We start from the raw sequence: 21,535 nt of genomic DNA, 5'->3' as shown, positions 1-21,535 counted from the left end.
TAATCCCAAATAGCAAATCTTGTTCGTGCTAGGAATTTAAGCCATGGAAGAAGTATCCTTGGGTTTGCTGAACCCCTTGAGAAGCAGTATCCACTCTGAAGGCCTGATCTGTCTCTAAACAAGAGCAGACTTCTGCCCCTTCTCCTAGGGCTCAGGTGGGCTTGCATTTGCTCTGCCTGACTTTATTTCTATTTTCAGTAAGGACCCAGAAGTCATGAGAACTTCTTTCCTTGAATAGTTATTGTAAGGTGGGCTTAACAATGGCTCCCCAATGTCCTAATCCCTAGAATCAGTAAATGTTACCTTACATAGTAGCAGGTCTTTGCAGCTGTTAAGGGTTAAGTGTTAGCTCGGATTGTCCAGGTGGGCCTGGCACAAATCACAAGAGTTCTCAGAAAAGAGAGTTAGCAGTGGCACGCTCCTGTAACCCCAGCTATTTGGGAGGATAAGGCAGGAGGATGGAAAATTCAAGTTCAGTCTGGGCAATTTCACAAGATCCTGTCCCAAAATAAAAATTTTTTTAAAAGGCCAGGAAAGCCTGGGTTGCTTAGTGAAACCCTGTCTTAAAAAATAAAGGGCTGTGGATATAGCTTAGTGGTAGAGCACTTGCTCAGCATGTGCAAGATCCTGGGTTTGATCCCAGCTTTGTAAAGAGTGAAAATAAAAAGGGAGGTAGGTTTGAGTGGGAAGTGGGAAGTGTGATAGTGGAAGCACGTGAGCCACGAGACGGGGGCAGGGGCGTGGCTCCCTGGTGCAGCACATGCTCGAGTGCACAAGGCTCAGGTTGGTCTCCATTGCACACGTGTGTGAGTGCACACACACACACGCAAACAAAAGAAAAAGGGAAGTGCAGGTGGCCTGTAGAAGCTGGAAAGGTGAGGAAATGAATTCTCGCCTCAAGCCTCCAGAAGGAATGAGCCCTGCTAATTAATGGTTTAACTCTAGTCTGGGGAGACTAATTTTAGATTGGTGATCTCCAGAACCATATGATAATAAATTTGTATTGTAGTTATGCCACTAAGTTTGTAGTAATTTGTTATAGCAGCAGTAGGAAATTAATTTAACTATCTAGGAGGGTTTTGTGTTTGTGTGTGTGTATGTGTGGTTCTGGGGATGGAACCCAGTCTCCCACATGCAAGGTGTGCATTCTAGCAGTGAACCACACTCCCAGCCCTCTTGGAGCTCTGTCAGTGCCCAGTGGTTCCTTTTTCCCATCTGAAGAAGTACCCAGGTGAGTGATTTGTGTAGGTTGATGAGGCCTATGTGGCTAAGGGCCAGGAGTCCTTTAAAGTCTTTTCTGGTCTTGAGGATTCAAGGAGTATGATTCCTCAGCTTGTCCCATCCTGTATCCCAGTGTGATCTGAGGAAAGCACCTCCTTTCACAAAGGTGGGTGAGGCAGCTGGGAATTCAGAACTGGCTGAGGGGTGACATGAGGTTCTCTCTCCAGGAGCCTGGGCTGCACAGTGGTGGAGATGCTGACAGAGAAACCACCCTGGGCAGAGTATGAAGCTATGGCCGCTATTTTCAAGATTGCCACCCAGCCCACCAACCCTCAGCTGCCCTCCCACATCTCTGAACATGGCCGGGACTTCTTGAGGCGCATTTTTGTGGAGGCTCATCAGAGACCTTCAGCTGAGGAGCTGCTCACACACCACTTTGCACAGCTCGTATACTGAGCTCTTAAGGCCACGCTGCTGCCAGCTGTCCCCTGCTGCACAGGCAAGGGGCTGCTGTGGGGCTCAGTGAAGTTGCTGCTTCTCCCAGACAAGGCTGTGGACCTTGGAGCTGCAATCCAGCCAGCATTTGTCTTTGCCCCTTCTGCCAGTGGGGCTCAGCTAGGATGGGATGGCTGTAGCCTCAAGGACTGGGAGCCCCCAGCCTGCTAGACCCAAGAGCTCCAGTGTCTTAAGCTCAGTGTGGAAGGAAGGGGCTGGGAAAGTGTGTGAGGCAGCTGCAGGCACTGCTCATGGGATGTGTCCTGACACTGCAGTTGACTGGGAAGCCAGAGGGCCTGGGGGACAGGACTGACCCAAGGGTATGAATAGTGTTATTTTCATTCAGAGTGTTATTTTGTTTCTCCTCCCAATGTCTGGAGACTACCAGGGTGTCTCTGGGCTGGATGAGCCCACTCAAGCCTGAGGTAAAGCCCAACATCCCTCAAACAAGGGAAGACAAAGGCCCAGCTGCCCTCTCCCTCAGAGCACCCAAGTCAGCTTTGCCAGTCCTTGTCCTTTGCCAAAGATGAATGAAGCAAATGTTATGCTGCCTTATTCAGGGAAGGAGGAGCATGTCCTGCCTGCCCCCATGACTCTGCACCCCCAAGCGGGGGCCTGAAATATGGCTACTCCCATTGTGGGGGGAGACCCAGTTTTGTCAATGCAATTGTCTCTGTTTTACAAGTTGGAGTCACTCTTATGCTGTACTCAGTTTCTAAACTGGAGACTTTGTGCCCTATGGGTTCTGGATACCCCTGTGTGAGCTTGGGCTTTAGGCTAGATTCTAGAGTTGATGGGATGACCTTTGTGCTTCTGGCCTGGCATGTTTCCCACTGGAGCAGAAAGGAAGATGAACAACTCAGTGGGCCCAGCAGGGCTGTCCAGGAGAGCCCAGGGGTTGACTCTGCCTGTCAGTCATGACCCTGCCAGGCTAAGCCCACTCCTTTTGGTAGAAGGGAAAGCCCATGTGCTGCCACCAGCAGTGTCCAAAACCACCAGCTCTGTTCTTCCTTAGCCTTGCCCATCCCTGTGAGGTCTCAGCCTCTTTCCCTTCTTGCTTCTCCTCTGGGGGAGGAATGGCAATGGGGAACCAGTATCTCCAAGCAGCTTAGAGTTGGCCATATTTACCTCAGCCTGGGCGCTGGTCCTTTCTTCCGGCCCCTCCCCTCCAAAATGTGCCTATTGCTAGAGCTCCTCCCTCCCAACACCCAGTTTCCTTGGGAGTTATCATTAAAGAAAGGAAAAAAAAAAAAAAAAAAAAAAAAAAGCTAGTGCCCATGGATGGGCATCTCCAGGGAGCTGGGGATTAGCACCAGGCAGCTCACTGCCAGCCATGCCCACTACCCCACGGGCACAGAACAAGCCAAAGCCTTCGTTGTATGTTGACGATGCACTTTTATGAATGTAGTTTCTATCGCTGTTTTTAGCCTTTTCACATCATGTAATGTGAGGCCTTGTACTTGTTAATTTATATCTCAGATCATATTTGATGGTTTTTATATATCAATTCTAGACTGTTACAGGTGATGGACGCCTCAAGAGAGAGAAGAGAAAATGAAAGCAGCTGGTTTTGCAGAAATGTGTGTTGCACGGTGCCAACTGGGCCCCTCTTCCATCCCTTTTCCTGAGGGGCCTCTGTCAGGCCATCTTCCACCCACCACTGCCCTGAGGCCAGTGAGCACACGCTCCTGCCTCTACCTCGGCCCTTGCCCAGGGTGGGGACCGGCCCCTCATCTTGACCAAAGCTGCCAAGAGGCAGCTCGGCCTCTCCAGGACCCCATCCTGATGGCTGTAGCACTCCTTGGCCCACACCCTGTCCCCAGTCCCCAAGAGGAAAAGAGCATGGTGCCGCTGATGAGACTGAGACGACTCTGCGTGTCCCAGGTTCAGGCTCACAGAGCCCCACCCCTGGGGTCTTACCTCACAGGGATTATTTTTAAAATGAAATTTTAAAACAAGCCAACAAACCCTGCACTCCAAAATATCAAAAAAGACCGACTTTTGTGCCAAAAACTGTGGACATGCTGGTTTAGCATCCTCAGGACCAAGCTGTTGCTTAATTTTAATTTATTTTTTTTTTATTATTAACTAATCCAGATTAAAAGTTGTGGGATTCTAGGATGGCCTGGGCCAAAAGTTCTGAAGGGCAGTTTCCTTGCAGCCCCAGGCTTGCTGTGGAAAGGGGCCATGCTGCCATTTTCTCACCATTCCATGGGGTATGTCTGCCTTGGCCAGCCCCACACACGAGGGCCAGGGCTGGTCAGTGCTCGTGCTGCCGCCCTTCTGCCCCTCTTGCCCTCCCAGCTCTGTGTCTGTGTCTGAATTGTGGATAGTGCAGAAGAACCTGCAGCCATAGTTATTTGATTATATCTTGACCGAGGGCTTGCAGTGCAAAGCCAGGCCAGTGTCACGCATTACTTACAATAAAAGGGATCATTTATACCAGAGGGGTCCTGTGTGGTGCTTTGGGTTGGGAGTGGTGGGGGAGATAGGTGTTTGCCTGGGAGGGCCAGGATAGCACCTAGTAACAAGCTTGGGTACCCAAAGCAGAAGAGAACTTGATGCCAAGAAGAGGGGCCTCGTCATGACTTGGTTAGGTACCACTGTTAGCTCAGAGGGGCCCTCCCCTCTCCCTGCCCCTCCCCCTCTAGGACCTCCACTGAAAGTGGTAAACGAGGGCCAATTTACTGAGGAACTGTTGGCCCTTCTAACCTGAACATCACCAGTGGCTTGGTTCCTGGGACTTTAATGGCATCTAGTAGGGCTGTGAGATTCCTTTGCCCATCCTGTAGGGCGTTGATCAGAAACCATCTCAAGCATCTCTCCCTGGCTCAGCTGCTATTGTTGAACTCTGAACAGGGACCATCCTTGTCCCCATCAGAACAGGGGTGTGGATGTGAGTCTGTGGGCTTGGGGTGTCAACCAACCCACAGCCGAGGGGAGAGGAGTTTGTTACAGAATCACACTGCATCTGGCCACGAGGCTCCCTGGCTGGGCTTTCCCTGAGTGAGGCTCTGAACAGCTCCCAGGATCCAGGCCTTGGGTGCCATCTGCGTATTAAGCATTAGCTCTGCTTCTTCAAGGAGAAGTGCTTACCTCCACAGAGCACAGTGGCTCACCTGCCATCAGGAATTGAAGCCAATTCCTACACTGCTTATTAGTAAGTTGGGTTGTGTGGAGCGGTGGCAGCAAATCCTAGATGTCTCTGTCCTCTTTTTTTCTTTTTTAATTATTTTTTCTCTGTTCTCTTGCTCCACCAGCTTATCTATCCCACAGGCAGTTTGGGGAAATCAGGATAACTGAATCTGGGCAGGATAACCCAGTAAGGGTGTTCCTTACTCTTCCAAGATTGCCTTGTTTCTCTGCTCTGTCACCCCTTGGTGAGCCTGAGCTCTCAGCAGCTGAAGAACAGTCTCCCCTTGGATGATCTGGCAGGGGTAGCCGTGGTTGTCCCACTCCCCAGAAGACAGCAATGAGACAGGGTTACAGGGCACAAAAATGAGGAGGGACAAAAGGAAACCTTCAGCAACACTTGCCAGGTCTGTGGGTTCCCACTGTTCCTTGCAGATTTCCAAGGCAAAGGGACAGGAGTGGGGAGCTGGACAGCTGGGACCAGCTAGTAGAAAAGGGGTCAAAGACTCAGCAGAAGGGTTCTTCCTTGTGCCCCACCCAAGCACAGGGAGGCAGTCAGGTGCCATTAATGCTTCTGGCTCCCCTCTTCAGAACAGGGGTGTGGATGTGAGTCTGTGGGCTTGGGGTGTCAACCAACCCAAAGCCGAGGGGAGAAGAATTTCAGTTATAGAACCACACTGAGTCTGGCCACAAGGCTCCCTGGCTGGGCAGAGGAACACCCCTTTTCTCAAGCAGCATGTATTTCATTGTTGCCCCTTCATCAAGGACAGGAGTGCTCTGGACTGACCCTAAACCCCTTCCCCTCCCTGTGGTGAATGGGCATCCTATCACAAAGCCCCCACAACAGGCCACATAAGAGTCAGGATCTGTTTAAACATGTTTAAAACAGGGTTATCACAACAGTCAGAAGGCAGAAACAAGGGAGAGGAGAGGGAGAACGGCCGCTGCTGGCCCCACAGGTCTCTGAAGCGCTCAGCCTTGCAGGGACTTTAGCTTCATGGTGCAAGGGGGTCCCGGCCCCAAGGCCATGGGCCCTGCCTTGCCTTCTACTTCCCCATTCCCTCCCCCGTCAGCTGCTGTGGCATCCTTGAGGTCCAGCAGGTGACACTCTCACTCTCCTTCCTCCCAGTCTGTGGCTCAGGACCAGGCTAAGGGCAGAGGTAGATGGGGAGACATGGGGGCTGACATGGCCCAGGTGGCAGTGAGGGAGCTTGGGACCCTGAGGGGAGCATACTGACTCCTTGCTGGAGAAAAGGCACCTAAATAGGGAAGCTGGGCTAGGGGGCCTCCCAGGGGGCCATGTGGTGAGGTGGGGTGGGCAGAAGGAAGCAGGGTGGTGAGCAAACCCCAATGCTGGTTCCCACCCCCTGATTCCCACTGGAGAAGGAAGGAATCCTGGAGCAGAGCCCTGCCCCTGGGACCTTCTGCCTGAGCAAGCCTCCCCCTTCCCACCCTGCCCCACTACTCAAACCCAGAGCAACCTTTTTCCCCACCCTTCCCAATGCCCAGTTCCAAGCCCTCTGCGGAGGGAGAGGATGGCCAGAGGGGCCTCAGGCTGTCTTGGTGCCGGGGTCCACTTCTTTGTGGGCCCAGAGCTCCTTGTGCTGTTTGCGGCCGAATCCCTCATCGTAGTTGCCTTTGCTCTTAAACAGCTGCTGAAAGTGGGGTTTGCAGTAAAACTCACCATGCAGCGCTGCATAGCTGCCCAGGCTGCGGAAGCAGAGCAACAGGTCAGGCCAGGTCAGGGCTGAGGCAGGGCAAGGGCAGGCAGGGCAGGGCCGCACCTGAGCTTGGTGTGGCAGTGCTTGCAGCAGAAGCAAGAGTTGTGGAAAATGAGCTTGTCTGCCACCAGCCGCTCCATAGGGTACACAGTCTTCTGGCAGGCGGCACAAGTCTCCTTCACCTGGGCCCGCAGGCTGAAGGACTGTTGCGAGGGACGCTCAGCCAGGAGCCTGGCCAGCGCCCGCCCCTTCCTCCGCCCTCACCCACCCTCACCCACCCTCAGGGCCCTACCTTGGAGCGCTGCACAGTGCTGCTGCCACCGCTGCTTTTGGCTTCCTGAGAGACAGACAGTCAGGGCAGGCATTGGGGCGGCTCGGCCCAGATCCTAGGGGCAGTCAAGAGGGGGCAAAGGGTGCCCGGCAAACACACGGCTCCTCTCCCCTCACCCCTCCCACCTGGCTGGTCACCTACATGAGAGGGGGTGGTTTGGGCGGCTCCTGCAGCCTGGAACATGGCTTGTCAGAGGTGATGGAAGCCCGGGGCGGAGACTCGGCACCCGCTGGGTTCTGCAAGGGGAAGTCAGTCGATGGGGCCCCACGAGCCTTCTCCAGGCTGCAGGGTGGGGGTGTTTACAGGCAGGGGGCTGGGGGGCTGTGGTTGGGACTTTCCCTAAGTCATTTCCTGTTGCTCTCGGTCTTGCCACTTCCGCCCCTCACCCACCCCCTTGCCTGCTCGTCCCCCACGCAGCTCCCCAAGGGGCAGGGGTCCCTGCGTGGAACATGTGTGGGAAAAGAACAAAGTTACAGGGGAGCAGCCGGGTACAAAGGGTCCCGCACAGCCTCCTCGTGCGCCCCGCGGGCTGGGACCCCGCCTGGGGTGAGGGGAGGTCAGGGGAGGTCAGGGGAAGGAGGGGCAGGCGCGGCCGGGCGAAAACCCGCTGCCCCAGCCTGACTCAAGCCGCACGCTGCCCGGCGCCGTGCCCAGGCGCCCAGCTCCTGGACAGCGCTCCGGCCCGGCCGCCCGCCCAGCCCAGCCCCGCCCCGCCGGGCAGCCCCACGTCGGCTCCGGCGCCTGCCGACCCGCGGGGATCGGCCCCCACACCCGGGACTCCCGCGGGTCCCGCCCCTGCCCGGGACCGGCCCTCAAGGCAGACGCCAGCCTCCGGGCGAGAGCGAGAGCTACGCGCAGAGCCGCCGGGCGTCGGGACGCCGCGGACCGAGGCAGAGGTGGCCCTCGTCCCCCACCTCGGCGCCCGGGCTCGTGAGCAGATGCGGGCCCTCCCCCCGGCCGCCCGCGCGTCTCACCGGGCCCCGGCCTGGGCCGCGGGGCGGGGGTCGGTCTCCGGGGGCCGCCTCGGGTGGGAGGAAGGCGAGGGCGCGAGCTGCCGCCGCTGCCAGTGGTCCCCGAGCGGCCACCGCTGCCGCCGCCTTATCGCGGCGCCGCCCCCGCCGGCCCCCGCCCCGCGCCCGCCCATTGGCTCCGCCGCGCCCGGAGCCGCCTCCGGGGCCCCGGCGCCGCCGCCGACCCCCCTCTGTGCTTTGTCTTCCCCACTTGCCGTCCCCCCGCCTTTGTCTGCCCCCCGCGCCGACCCCTCACAGCCTCTTGGGCTTGCGGGCCTCCAGGGACCGGCCGCCCCGTCTGCCGGTTCTCGACGACGCCCGGCTGTGAGCGGACGCGCGTGGGGACAGGAACCCGAGGTTGCGCACCGCCCCCTCCTGCGGGGACCAAGTTCAGGCTGTGGTCTCAGGACACGACGCTCCTGGCACAGCCGCGTGGAGCTTGCCTGAGCCTTTCACTGCCCCGGTTTGCCCGTTGGCCCTCGTGGTCGCAGGTCCCAGCGGCTCTTGTCCCGCCCGGCGCAGTGGTCCCGTAGCTTGAGAGACCCCGCTGGGCGACCCCGGAGGCAGGGCAGGAACCCCAGATTCGACTCCCGCGCCCCCTCGGACCGCGGAGTCCTCCCGCCGCCAGGGGCCGCCCCCGCGCCCGCACAGCCCGCCGAGGAAGATGGCAGCGGCACGCGGTCCCACCAAGCCCCGCCGCGAGGCTGCGAGGCCCGTCTTCCGGCCGCAGGGAGGGCTCGGGACAATCGCTTTGGGAGGCCTCGGGCTGGCCGCTTGCCATGGAGCTGGCCTATACGAGGGGTCGGGCGTGATTGCTACCCCAGTGCGCCTTCTGCCGCCGGTAGACAGGGGCAGACGAGGCTGCTGCCCGCAGGTTCCCAGAGCACCCACTCTCCCAGGTCCGGCGGCTTGAAACCTTTCTGTGGCCCGACTTTATGAAATTATTAATATTAGTGGCAGCTCAGCCCAGGCCCCCTGCCGGTTTCCCAGCTGGTTGGATTCGGCTCTCGCCCCCATAAGAAACAGGCAAAAAATGGGAAAAGGAAAAGTGAACTTTATGCAGTTTGACAAACTGGAGAGAAGCAGCTAGATTGCTTCTCCAGTAAGTGGCACTGAAGCGGTTACAATTTACAGAAATAAAAGCCAAGTGATATGCATATATATATTTAGTTGGCCCGAAGAGGGGTCAAAATGGGACAAAAGGCAAGAAATAAACATATATTTAGTGAGCCTGTGATAGATTTAGATAGGCTGAGCAGGAGTCTCCCTCTCAGCCTCTTTGGCACCTGTTAGGGTGAGGATTGCAGACTTCCCCTTCCATTCTCTGCTTGAGGAAGTTCCTTGTAATTCAGAGGAGGGCCCCCAATTCGGTCTGTTTCACTAACCTCTGGCCCTCTAAGGACACCAAGGGCAGGTCCTCAGGGAAAGAATTTCCATCCTACCAGCAAGCAAACCTCTGGGCACCCAAGCCTCTTTCTGCAAAAGAGAACCAAGGACTAGATGTTTGAAGTGACATTCAAGGGAACAAAGGCTAGTGCAGCAGCATTGTTTCCTGCTGCTCTGCCTCAGTGCACTGCATGGCAGGTCTAAAGTGACAGCCACTATGGGGAGTAGAGCCTCAGCTGTGCCTGTGGTCCCTTGTGGACCTCTGCAAGGAGGGGGCTTCCTGGGATCCAGTGAATCATTTGGCTTTGCTTGAAACCAGGCTGGAGGCTGTTTCACAATGCACAGCCCTAAACAGTATGTTCCCACACTGTGGCAGGAATAGAACTGGTGGCTCCAGATTGGGCCCACACACTTGTCAGGGAACAGAACAGCTCCCTGCCTGCCACCTGGTAGGGAAGCAAGGAACTGCCCAGCCCCCCAAACATTTCCCTGGCTGGCTGGCTGCACCCACACTGTGGGCCTGAGGACTCCCTGCTAGATGGGGGAACCCTCCACAACTGCATGTATCTTTGGGGAAAGTGTCCACATCTGTAATCCAATTCTCCAAGGGAGCTGTTTGATACAAGAAAGGTGAAGCCCTCCCAGACACTAGGAGTAGGCTCCTTTGCTATGGGGCACTATAAAGCAGCCATCCCTGAGGACTGTATCCTGCCTAGGACAATGAATGGGCTGAGCTGCAGGAAACTATAACAGTAGTTTAAGTGTTGAGGATGAGCTGACTGCATGGAGAAGGCAATCTTCAAGGAAAGAAAACTAATATGGTGATAAGTTGTTAAGGAAATTTAAGGCTGGTCACAACAGCATATGCTTGTAATCTCAGGGACTCAGGAAGGTTGAGGCCAGCCTCAGCAACTTAGCAAGACCCTGTCTAAAAATTCTTTAAAAGGGCTGGGAATGCAGCCCAGTGATAGTAGAATGCTGCTGGGTTCAATCCCTAGTACCAAAAACCAAAAAAGGGAACTTAAGGCTCCAAGAAAAAATGAACTGGGCAGGGATTAGGAGAAGGGCTGGAAACAGATGCAATGGAACCTTCTCACATTTCAGGTCCTCCACCCCTAACTCATGGCAGGTGTCATTCACTTCACCTTTGGCCCTGTAGATGCTCAAAGGAAGAAATTTAAAAATTTTCTTTAAATTGTTGTTTAAAATTGCTCAGGAAGAGGAAAGTAAGGGTGTTCGATAGTTCAGAGCAGACTTCAGGGAAAAGGGAGGGGCACCTCCTTAATCTGACATTTGAAGTGCCTGGGCCACAGTCTTCACCCAAAAAGACTAGCAAGGTGGAAAGCACTATGCATGCACAAACACATGTAAATGAACGTGCACATGCCTGTGAAGCACCACAGAGGAGACAAAGGTTGGAATTGTCCTTTTGCTACCACTCAATAGCTGACAAGACCAACAGGGCTGGAAGCAGTGGCAAATGCCTGTAACCCCAGCAACATGGAAGGCTGAGGCAGGAGGATCACACTTGAGTCCAGTCTGGGAAATTTAATGAGACCCTGTCTCAAAATAAAAAGGGCTGGGAATGTAGCTCAGTGGTAAAATACCCCTGGGTTTAATCCCCAGTACCAAAAAAAAAAAAAAAAAGAAAAAAAGAAAAGAAAAAGGATGACAGGAATGGGCAGGTCTTGCTCTGAGTTTTCTTGTTTTTTGGGTATTAGTGCCAATGGTAAGGAGACTCCACAAGTCTTGTGTCAGGTCACAAGACAAAACCCTCCACTCCTTCCTGCCAAAGGCAGTGGCCGAGAAGAGGTCCTGCAGAGGGCTAGTCTTCACCACACAGACCTTCCCAGCTCCACGTGGTTTGATGGCAACATGCAAAAATTAATAGTCTTAGAATTTTCAGTAGTTAAGAGGCCATCTATTATGGGTTTTTAAAGAAACTGGCCTACGTACCTAGTGAAAGAAGTCCCTTCTATGCTCCCACAATAACTTCTGGGCCTGTTCTTGGGTGGAAAGGACCAAGGCAGAATGACGAATCTGAGCCTGTCTGGCCATCCTTGGAAGCACAAACACCAGGAAGCAAGCCTACAGTCTCTGTGTGCTTGCAAACACTAAGCCATTCTCTAACAGGTTCTCTGAAAATTTTAATATGTTCTGACAATGAAACTAACACAGCATAAGGATTTAAGCCTTCAGGTGAGGCAAGACATCATGGCCCTTGGAAGAAGCACCAAGGCAGCTGGCAAATTCTTGGGAAAGGAAAGAGCTGCACAGATGAATTATGGGAAGGTTTAGGTGTCAAGGTCCAAGAGATAAGGGGGATAAGGATGGACTGCCCCAGCTTTATTAACCTGGTGCTTAAAAAGACAGATCCTTCCCTTTGTTTATTAGGGAGAGGCTTCAGAGCAAGGGAAGCAAACTGCCAATGACTTGCCCTTTCATGGACCAATAGGATCTGCAAGCAGAGGAAAAGAATACAATCAGGCTGGCAAAAGAGCAAGTGATGGGAAGAGGAGGTGACAGTTCCCTGGGTTGAGGAGTCAAACCCTGGGCTTCGACTTCAGCCTCAAGGCCAGGGCAGCATCTCTTCCTTTTGAGAAGGTTGCCTGAGTTCGCAGGACAGGACATGTCAGCATTCTGACCCTTCCCAACCCCTGGTGCCTGGGATTCCCTTGTTTCAAACGCAGTGCAGAAATCTCTCCTGGATGCTCTTCCAATCACAGCCTGCTCTGCTGACAAAAGGTCCTTTCTACCCAGTCTGCACCCAGGAGAGTAAGAATGTGCCAGCCCTCAAAAAGGGCCCCTGGGTCTTGCATGCCCTAGGCTGGAGAACATGCATAGTCTGCAGAGGCTCAGAATTCCCAGTCGTCCACCTCCAGCTCTTCCAGGTTTGTCACCAGGCCAAAGATTCCACTGTGATCTTGAGACTGGCTGCCCTCAAAATTGGTGATGGGGGTGACAGGACGAAGTAACTCAGGCAAAGCCTCTGAAGCACGTCGCTTGATCTGGGGAAAAGAGAGTTGGGTGATGGATCCTGCTGCTCAGGCCCCGGGATAACACAGAGTAGGAACAATGGCCTAGTGACAGATGACCTGTCAGAGCCAAAAGGAGCAGTGCCTTTCAGTGGCTTCAGAAACATGGTCATTTCTGTAGTTCAAAAGGAGGAGTAGAGAATGCCTAAACATCCTCCAGCTAAGGGAATCAGGGTCAGTAGAACAATAGGCCAGAAAAAACAGGAGCTGAGGCAGAATGCTACTGTACCTGCTTGAAGAAGGAGTGGCTCAGGAGGGCACTGGCACTTGGCCTGGAGAAGAAGGTGAAGAGATCCACATCACCCATGCCCAGCTCCACATCCTGCTGCTTACAGCTTGTCCTAAAGTACCTCTACTTCTTCCCTCAGCTCGCCAAGAATGACAACCAGAACTACCCAGGCTGGCTTCTTAGCAAATTCATGAGCTGATCCCTCATGCTGTTGGGCCCCTCATTCTTCCTGGGAGCCAAAACCCTACTTTGAGAGGTGCATCTTTTATTTATTTATTTATTTATTTATTTATTTTTTGCGGTGCTGGGGATTGAACCCAGGGCCTTGTGCTTGCAAGGCAAGCACTCTACCAACTGAGCTATATCCCCAGCCCTAGAGGTGCATCTTTTAAAACCCTGGTCCCAACTCTGGAGCTCCCTCTGCTTCCCCAAAACCTGGCTCCAGGTCAGAGAGATACCTTTCATCTGGGTTGCGCTGAAGGCACTGCTCCACAAAATGGTGAAAGTGGGGGGAGAAGGTTCGATGGTAGGGATGGGAAGGTGAGTCACCATTGGAAGGCCGGGGGTTGCTGGTGGTCAGACTCTCACTCAGGCCAGGGTTGGCCAAAGAGCGTGAAGGGCTCATGGTCAGTTCCTCAGCAGGGATGGTGCTGGTGTCCAACAGGCAGGGTACTGTGCCATTCAGCTTCTCCAGCAGCATCTGGGGAGGACAGAGCCAGGACCTGGGCTGGAGGGGGCCCTGGAAGACCTGGGAGTCTCTTCACAAATAAACTCCTCCCCATAAGCAAATGATCTTTTGGGAACAGAGAAAAGATGGAAGAAAAGATCGAAAAGATGGATTCCTTTTCCAAAGGAATGCTGGCCACTGACTCAGCAGCTCCTGCTACCTAGGCTGACAGGAGGAGGAGGAGGGGTTGCAAGAAGTGGCCCTTCACCATGGCTGGAAGGGCCACCACTGCCTCTCTCTTTTTATAAGACATCAAATTTCATTAACAGTAGAGCCGTCACCCTAAGGTAGAGGCAGCAGCCAGGTCACCTTCTTTGAAGCCCAGCCCATTTGCCATGCCCAGGTGGGTCCAACTGAGTTCACAATATAGAACCTACAGTATTGGATCCTGGGTTTTTGCAGTGGCAGGCTGCACAGGAGCAGTGTGCCTGGGAATGGACAAACTTGGGTGACTGTTCCTAAGTCTTTAACTAGCACATATAAAACCAGCCCACCTTGAATATAGCTGTCCTCATGAACTTCATGTGCTGCCCAAGCCAGAAACCTAGAAATCTCTCTAGGGCTGCACTAATGTCATAGTCACTAGCCACAGGTATCTATTAATATTAAATTAAATTAAATTAGGTTTAGAATTCAGTCCCTCATTCTAGTCACATTTTCAATGCTAATAGCTATAAGTGGCTGCCATACTGGACAGCACAGGTACTGCAGAAAGTTCTACCTGCACAAGTGCTGCTTCTAAATCTGAACCTGAGCATTCTTCTGTTACTAAATTGTTTTTCTTGGATTTCCTGATACTTTACCTACATTTCTACACCCTCCTAACTCATCTACCACATTTAATGCAACTGCTAGAATGACCTTTCTAAAATATATGTATCTGATGCGATCACACCATGCTTTACCACTGAGTTACACCCCCAGCCCTAATAATATTCAACCATATTGTCTTAGTAAGTTGTGCAGGTCAATTTTTTTTGGGGGGGGGGCGTGTACTGGGTTTTGAACACGGGTGTGTAACCACTGAGCCACATCCCTAGCCCATGTTTTATTTTTTATTTTTTATTTTGAGAAAGGGTCTTGCTAAGTTGCTGAGGCTGGCTTTGAACTTGCAATCCTCCTGCCTTAGCCTCTTGAGCTGCTAGGATTACAGGTGTGTACTAGTATGGTGAATTTTTAAAGATACAACCATAATTTAAATATTTATCAATTGCTTGAAAACATATATGTACATAAATGTGTGTATGTATATATATGTATGTATATGTATTATTTTATATAACATATATATTATTTTGTGTGTATGCGTGTGGTAGTAGGGATTAAATTCAGGGCCTCATGTAAGCTAGGCAAGGGCTCTACCACTGAGCTACATCCCAGTCCTTGATCTGGCCACTCCTAAGCTTCCCTCTCCCCACATGGTGAACAGTTTGCAGCTGGGAGAAAGAGAGGCTTGCTGAGAGTTCATGCCTGCCCCTTCCTCGTTCTAGGCCCCTTCCTCCAGAAACTTGAAACCCAGGTAACCCTTGCCCAGATGACTCTAAGTCCACTTTCCGGGATCTGATGGGGCCTGGATCAGCCTCTTCCCTGGGCCTATCTAACCAGACTGTAGTACAGGCTGTGTATCCTGAGGCCAAAGGGTGGGCCAAAGGGTAGCCATGTATAGGGAATGAATAGAAGGTAAACTTGCGAAATGGAGATTCCAAAGGTGTGGGTCAGAAAGATGGTACAGAACTCTCAAGTGTCAGCCAGGCATGGTGGCACACAACTGTAATCCCAACAACTCAGAGGCTGAGGCAAGAGGATCACAAGTTTGAAGCCAGCCTCAGCAACTTAGCAAGACTCAGCAATTTAGTGAGACCCTGTCTCAAAATAAAAAATAAAAAGGACTGGGAATGAAGTTCTGTGGTAAATTGTCCCTGGGTGCAATCCCCAGTACTGCAAAACAAAATGAAACACTGAGATGTCTAAGAATTCCAAACTAGAAACTGACCTTTCATGGTAGGAGACAGAAGATAGATAGAAGATATTTTATAAATTTATAAAAATTGCTTAGCTTGATTTATACATTTTAAATAGACATATGTAGGTGGGTCTCCATTTGCACTGCTACTCCCAGGCTCCTCCCTTCACTGGGCTGGGCTCCAGGACAACATTATTATCACATAGAGAAGGAAACAAAGAAGTACATAATCATCCCTGACTTCTTGAAGAAAAGGACTGTCTTTTCATCCGAGTTAACCCTTTGTCTATGTCCCTTATGTAGCAGATACTCAGGAAACTTTTATGGAAGGCAGGCAGGTGGGTAAGAAGGGAACCACTGGGCTACAGGCTCACCTGAGTGGCAGGCATATCCTTAAAGGGGACATGGCCATTGGCTAGTTCACAGGCAGTGATTCCCACGCTGTATATGTCAGACTTGGCATCATAACCCTGAAGATTCTAAATCAGAAGAAAAAAGCCACAGATGACTTCATTTGTAGTCCCAGTCTTTGTTTAGAAAAAGAATGTTTGAACGAAAACTGAGGAGGAAAGAATGCCTGTTCCACAATCAGAACCAGCTGCTAATGACTCTCCTTGCCTGTACTGCTGAAGATTAACTGCTATTTTACAAGGAAAAAATGTTTGGTGTTGCTATGTAATATGCTGGAAGGAACACTGGGGTCTTGCTCCTGCAAAGCATAGGGATCTCAAGAGTATCAAGCATTTCCAAAATGCACACTCTTCCATTGGGTGGGAAAGACCCCAAGGGGAGTTGAAAAAGGACTCCAGCAAGAGGGAACCACATCTACCTGCAATGGGTAGATAATATCCATGTTAAATTGGATACCTAGGCACCTAGGCATACCTGGCCAACAAGGACCCCTCCCTCCAGGATCCCTTTACTCCACTCAGAAGTAGGAAGCCATCCCACCCCATCCCAGGAAATTCCTGTGGGCTTTCCTGGAAAATCATGAGTTGTCGGGAGATGGGACCCTGTGCACAGACCTGCTGAAGGACTTCAGGGCTGAGCCAAGGGAGGACCTTGATACTGTACTTAGGAAAATCATGGACCACACGTTGCCGCTGCCCATGGCTGATCATGCTGAGGTTGCTGCGTAAACCAGAAAGGTAGACTTTCCCGTCCACAGAGATCAGAATGTGGCTAGCTTTAACACTCCTGGTAGGGAAGCAGAGGGGTGTAATGAGCAATAGGAGCCCCTCACACTAAAAGCCTTCAGCATTTACAGACTAGATCAGGTCATCTCACACCCAGGTGCATGTTATACATTTTATACATAAACATGTTTTCATGAAAACTTCAAACATACAAAAAAAGAGAAGATAGCATGAACCCATGTATATATCATCAGATTTTTTTTTTTTTTTTTTTTTTTTGGCACCAAGGATTAAACCTAAGGGTGCTTGGTTTGAGCCACATCCCCAGCCCTTTTTATTTTTTATTTTGAGACAGGGTCTTACTAGGTTGCTTACTGCCTTGCTAAGTTGCTGAGGCTGATTTCAAACCTGTGATCCTCCTGCCTCAGCCTCCTAAGCCACTGGGATTACAGGCATGTCACCACACCCGGCAATCAGATCTTAAAACTTACTATGTCCTGTTCTGCTTTTTTTTTTTGGTGTGTGTGGGGGGGCATGACAAGGATTAAACTTGACCACTGAGCCACATCCCCATATATATTTTTTAAAGACAGGGTCTCACTGAGTTGCTTAGTGCCTCCTAAATTGCTGGTGCTGGCTTTGAACTCATGATTCTACCTCAGTCTCCTGAGCTGCTGGGATTACAGGCACACACCACTACATCTACAAATGCTTTTAATCTATACTTTCCATTTGTAGGCATTCTTGTACAGTATGTCATTCTTTTGTATGTACATTTTAAATTTACCTAATGGTTCTGTGTTATGCAACTCATTCTTCCTTTCTCAGTACTATATTTTCAAGACCCATCTGATAGTTGTCTTTATATATCTTACATGTCTGATCTTTGCTTTTGCTTGCCATGTAGAGCCCAGGGTGGGATCTACCACTTTCAGTCTCATTCTCCCATTCTCCAGGGAAGGACACTCATACTGCCTCTACTCAGTACAAATATGACCAATGACATTCATGCATATGTTCCCTCATGGGGCTGTATGAAGGTTTCTTTGGGGTGTACACCCCAGAGGCAGTATTAACTGTCTGTGTATCTGACTGGCTGCATCAGGCATCTCCCACTATCTGAAAAGGAGGGAGCTTCAAGTTCCCACTGCACTGGGCTTCACCCAGCCACCATTGGTTTCAGGAGTATAAAGTGACATTTTGGTTTCATTTACTTTTCTCTGATTGCTAGGTTTCAGGGTTGGTTCTTATGACTGTTAGCTTTTAGGTTTTCTCTTTTATAAACTTCATATCCTTTGCCCATTTTCCTATTCTTTGTTGTCCTTTTCTTGTTGCTTTGCAAAATTTTCTTATTAATCTCTTGTGTATTTTAGACAAAGTTAACATCATCTTCCACTCTTGCCCATTTCTTCACTTTGTTCATGGAATTCTTCATTGAATAGGGAACTGAATCTTCATATAATCAAATTCATCATTTTTTTTGCCTTATGTTTTATGTTTCTAAAATGTTTAAAAGTTGTTTTATGTCTCAGATCAAAAAACCATTTCTTCACATTTTCTTCTATTTAAGTCTGAGTTTTATATCTTACACTTAGGCCTTTAATCCATCGGGAGTTCTCTCCGTATATGAATATAGAAGGAGTTCCAGTTTTATCATCTTTCCTACTATGAGCCAGTTTTCCTGACACCACCTACTAAGAAATCTGTCTTTGCTCCAGCCACTCATCTTAGGACCCACTCAGGAGCATACAAGGAAGGAGACAGGGGAGTGGTCCATGTCAGATGTTCGTTCCTCTCACATAATACTCAGGACCAGGCTGTCCAGTAAACACAAATCAGCAGCTTCAACACTGACAGACTACGATCACTACCATCAGTGGCAAGATCAAAACCTAGATCCTTGATTTAAACTCTGGCTTCATTAACTCCAGTCAACTTTCAACTGTTTCCCTGAGGGTTCATGGCCACAAGTTCCTTTTGCTTGTTTTGTGGTAGTGGGGCTGAACACAGGGCTACTCAACTTCTAAGCTATATCCTCAGCCCTTTTTTATTTTTATTTTGAGACAGGGTCTCACTGTGTTGCTGAGGTAGGCCTCCAACTGGTGAACCTTCTGCCTTGGCCTCCTGAGTTGCTGGAATTAGAAGCATGCACCACAGCATTCGCTCTTATTAATAGAAGGTGAAGTTGCTGAAGAGTGTACCTGTGGGGGCTGAGGTTGTAGCTCAGTGTAGAGCCCCTGCTTAGCATGTTCAATCCTCAGCACCACATTAAAAATAAAGAAATAAAATAAAGGTGTTGTGTTCATCAACAATTAAAAATACAAAGAAAAAAAAAAAAAGTGTACCTGTGCACATAGCCCATATGGTGGATGTAGTCCAGGGCCTTTAGCACCCCCTGCAGGATATAAGCAATCGCCAGTTCATTCATGCCATCCATGAAGTGTGTGCCAATAAGATCCTTTGCAGAACCTGAAGAAAAGAATTGTGGGGAGGAAGCAAAAGGTAACAGAGGAAGGCGATGGCACATAAGCATTCTGCCAAAAGAGTTCTTAGAACCCTCTGTACCAGGAACCCTTTCCCACTCACCATATGCCATGAATGCTGTAACAACCCACAGCTCATTGTCTGCAATAAAGGTGGCTCGATATGGCACGATATTGGGATGGTTGAAGAGTTTAGAGACATGAAGTTCCCCCTGAAAGGAATGGGAAAGCTGAAGTCAGAATCAAGGAGCCCTGAAGAATGATACCCAGTGTGAAGGTGGGAGCATGAATAACATGGGAAACTAGTTCTTTTGGATGTTCTTCTCAGAATCCTAGGATTAGCCCAAGTGCTTCCAATATAGAAGAAACTGAGCCCTGCTGTTCCTGCAGTCTGTTTTGCCTGCTTAGGTCTCAGGGTGGCCCCATACTGAGCCTCAAGAAACAATCCCCGACCAGACAGGAAAATTGCTGTCAACACACTGGAGGGTTCCAGTTAGCCATCTCGGAGATGATGAAAATAAACTTCTGATTAAAGATTTAGGAAGTTAAAAGCTTAGCTCAACTTCAAAGGCCAAGGTACTGAACTCCTCTTGAAGAAAACAGATATCAATTTTCTATTATAAATGAAAATCTAATAGTTGATAGAAACAAAGTATAAAGAACAAATGAATAAATGACAACTATGAAACACATTTTCCAACAACGTCAGACCAAGTGATCTCTTCCTCAGAAGCAGCTATAGGAGTGTAAAAAAAAAAAAATCAGACACAAGATCTACAGAAATTCCAGGGTCCTGGCCTTTGGTTCTTTGGGACAAGAGCTAAGGCCAAGCAGTATGTACCTTCTGCCTATCCTGTGCTTCACAGAATGAAAGCCAAAAGAATCACACAAGTCTAACATGCACTAGAACAAACTCAGATTTTTTTTTTTTTCTCAAATAACAAAGCTGCTTCACTAGCCTTGCTCCATCCTCAGCCCCAGCAAGCTACTCTGAACAGATGAAGTGAGAGTAGAGCACCATCAGGTGAGCTTCAATTCAGGAAAACGCTACAAACACAGAAGAGGCAGGGCTGCAAGCAAGTACACTGAACATACACAGAGCAGGCTCCTAAATCCAAGCCATGTCAGCAAAGGAGACTCAAGGCCCCAGTCAGTTCCCAGACCTGTGGTCTCTCTCAAATAAACAAGAAGGCAACTATTTGCTTCCTAAATAGGAAGGGCCCTAAGGCAAGCAGGATGCTAAGAGCCAGAAGATAGCCACTGGTGGCAGGGCAAGAAGCTCTGCATTTGAAACAAGATGGCCTGGGTCTGAATGCTGCCTCTGCCACTTACTTACTGTGTATTACTGTGGGCTACTTACTTAGCCTCTTTAAATAATAAATGAGCGAAAAAGGAATATTTGAAGAAGGGAGCATAAAATATATATGATGGCCCAATTCTTAGTGTCAAAGGCCTAAGATTCTCCACTGAAAGATTCTGGACTTCTGAATGCTTGAGGTGAGAGATGTCTTATAGTTACTATGGAACTTTTAAGTGTTGCATTCATTTTTCATTACCTGCAAAAACGTCACCATCTCATTGGAACAAGCTTCTAGGTTAATCCTTCGTACGGTCACATATTCTCCTGTTGGTTTGTATCTTGCTAGATTCACTATCATCAGGTCCTCAAATCCTTTGCCTAAAAGAAAAGAGGAATGCCATAAGCAAGGACAATAGCCACAACAGTTTCTATTCTCTTCAAAGGAAAAGAAACTTGATTTCAACAGAAAATTCAATTTAAAAATTTCCCTACTATTATTTTCATGACTGATATTTCTTGGTTTTTCTACTCAGTTCCTTCCTCAGTCAACTATTCTAGCTAACTATAACCCAAGACATCAGAAGTATACAACCATGAAGAAAAAAATGGCACAAAAGAGTTTCTCTCCTGGAAACTTCTTGGCAGAAAAAAAAAAAAAAAACAACACAAAGATGACCCACAGAAGCCAGTTTTGTCACCATAAATCCTACTAACCACTGAGAAAGCTACAGCAGTCCCCTGGAACAGAAAAGTAATGATAGTCTCTGGACATTACCTATAGTGGTAAGCAGCTCATAGCATCCTCCCTCTGGCAGGAAGCTACTCATGATCTCTTGTTTAGAAAAGGATGCTATCGACTCTGAGCTTGCTTCATTGGTCTAAAGAAAAACAAAAATAGGTTAACAGAGAAAATGGGGTGGGATAGGAGTTGGGTGAAGGTGGTAATTTAAACCCATGAGGAAACTGGTGTCTAAACAAACACACAAATCCTGACTTGGAGACAAAGAAACAGTACTAACACTATTTGGAGAGAAATGTAAGATGTACAGCGTAGGAATCAACGATGACATCTGAGTAAGTGCTACAATATCTACAAATGTGGGGGAACGACAAGGGGCTGTTCTAGTCACTGTCAATCTGCTTGTTCCTACAGATGATTCATTTGTTAAAAATCTATGAAATTGGGACTGGGGAGATAGCTCAGTTGGTAGAGTGCTTGCCTCACAAGCACAAGGCCCTGAGTTCGATCCCCAGTACCGCAAAAAAAAAAAAAAATCTATGAAATTCTTACTTGGGGAAAGGATGTCTGGAGAAAGGTATATTTAGAAAAGAGGAGGGAGATAGAAAGATGGAGGGTTCTCTTGAA

At 49.7% G+C, this 21,535-nt stretch overlaps 3 protein-coding genes across 20 annotated transcripts in view; 1 reads left to right on the top strand and 2 right to left on the bottom strand.

Annotated features, from left to right (window-relative positions):
* The window catches only part of Map3k3 (mitogen-activated protein kinase kinase kinase 3), a 64,536-nt gene extending 60,378 nt beyond the window's left edge, over positions 1-4,158 (top strand). For all 4 annotated transcript variants that reach the window (XM_047544118.1, XM_047544117.1, XM_047544120.1 and 1 more), the window contains one exon: positions 1,449-4,158. In XM_047544118.1, coding sequence (XP_047400074.1) covers positions 1,449-1,677 — 229 coding nt within the window. In that variant the 3' untranslated portion in view covers positions 1,678-4,158. The remainder of the gene's footprint in view (positions 1-1,448) is intronic.
* On the bottom strand, positions 3,808-8,478 carry Limd2 (LIM domain containing 2). 4 transcript variants are annotated; one of them, XM_047544123.1, is made up of 5 exons: positions 8,354-8,478; positions 7,042-7,136; positions 6,862-6,906; positions 6,633-6,772; positions 3,808-6,558 (listed from the first exon to the last, which is right to left on the bottom strand). In XM_047544123.1, the coding sequence occupies exons 2-5, from the start codon at positions 7,081-7,083 to the stop codon at positions 6,399-6,401; spliced, it is 387 nt and encodes a 128-aa protein (XP_047400079.1). In that variant the 5' UTR covers positions 7,084-7,136; positions 8,354-8,478; the 3' UTR covers positions 3,808-6,398. The 4 variants fall into 4 exon arrangements, with proteins under 4 accessions (XP_047400079.1, XP_047400081.1, XP_047400078.1 ...); XM_047544125.1 differs by lacking the exon at positions 8,354-8,478 and adding an exon at positions 8,160-8,178; XM_047544122.1 differs by lacking the exon at positions 8,354-8,478 and adding an exon at positions 7,815-7,973.
* A 2,943-nt stretch (positions 8,479-11,421) lies between these two features.
* Strada (STE20 related adaptor alpha) overlaps positions 11,422-21,535 on the bottom strand; it is a 30,162-nt gene continuing 20,048 nt past the window's right edge. For all 12 annotated transcript variants that reach the window (XM_047545585.1, XM_047545588.1, XM_047545593.1 and 9 more), the window contains 9 exons: positions 20,945-21,047; positions 20,426-20,547; positions 18,973-19,081; positions 18,732-18,855; positions 16,276-16,447; positions 15,625-15,729; positions 13,019-13,260; positions 12,561-12,603; positions 11,422-12,304 (listed from right to left, as the gene is read on the bottom strand). In XM_047545585.1, coding sequence (XP_047401541.1) covers positions 12,152-12,304; positions 12,561-12,603; positions 13,019-13,260; positions 15,625-15,729; positions 16,276-16,447; positions 18,732-18,855; positions 18,973-19,081; positions 20,426-20,547; positions 20,945-21,047 — 1,173 coding nt within the window. In that variant the 3' untranslated portion in view covers positions 11,422-12,151. The remainder of the gene's footprint in view (positions 12,305-12,560; positions 12,604-13,018; positions 13,261-15,624; positions 15,730-16,275; positions 16,448-18,731; positions 18,856-18,972; positions 19,082-20,425; positions 20,548-20,944; positions 21,048-21,535) is intronic.

Source organism: Sciurus carolinensis, chromosome 3 (genome assembly GCF_902686445.1).
Source record: "Sciurus carolinensis chromosome 3, mSciCar1.2, whole genome shotgun sequence".
Classification (NCBI taxonomy): Eukaryota; Metazoa; Chordata; class Mammalia; order Rodentia; family Sciuridae; genus Sciurus; species Sciurus carolinensis.
Note: the sequence above shows the minus strand (reverse complement) of the source record. Positions and strands in the feature narration are given on the sequence as shown.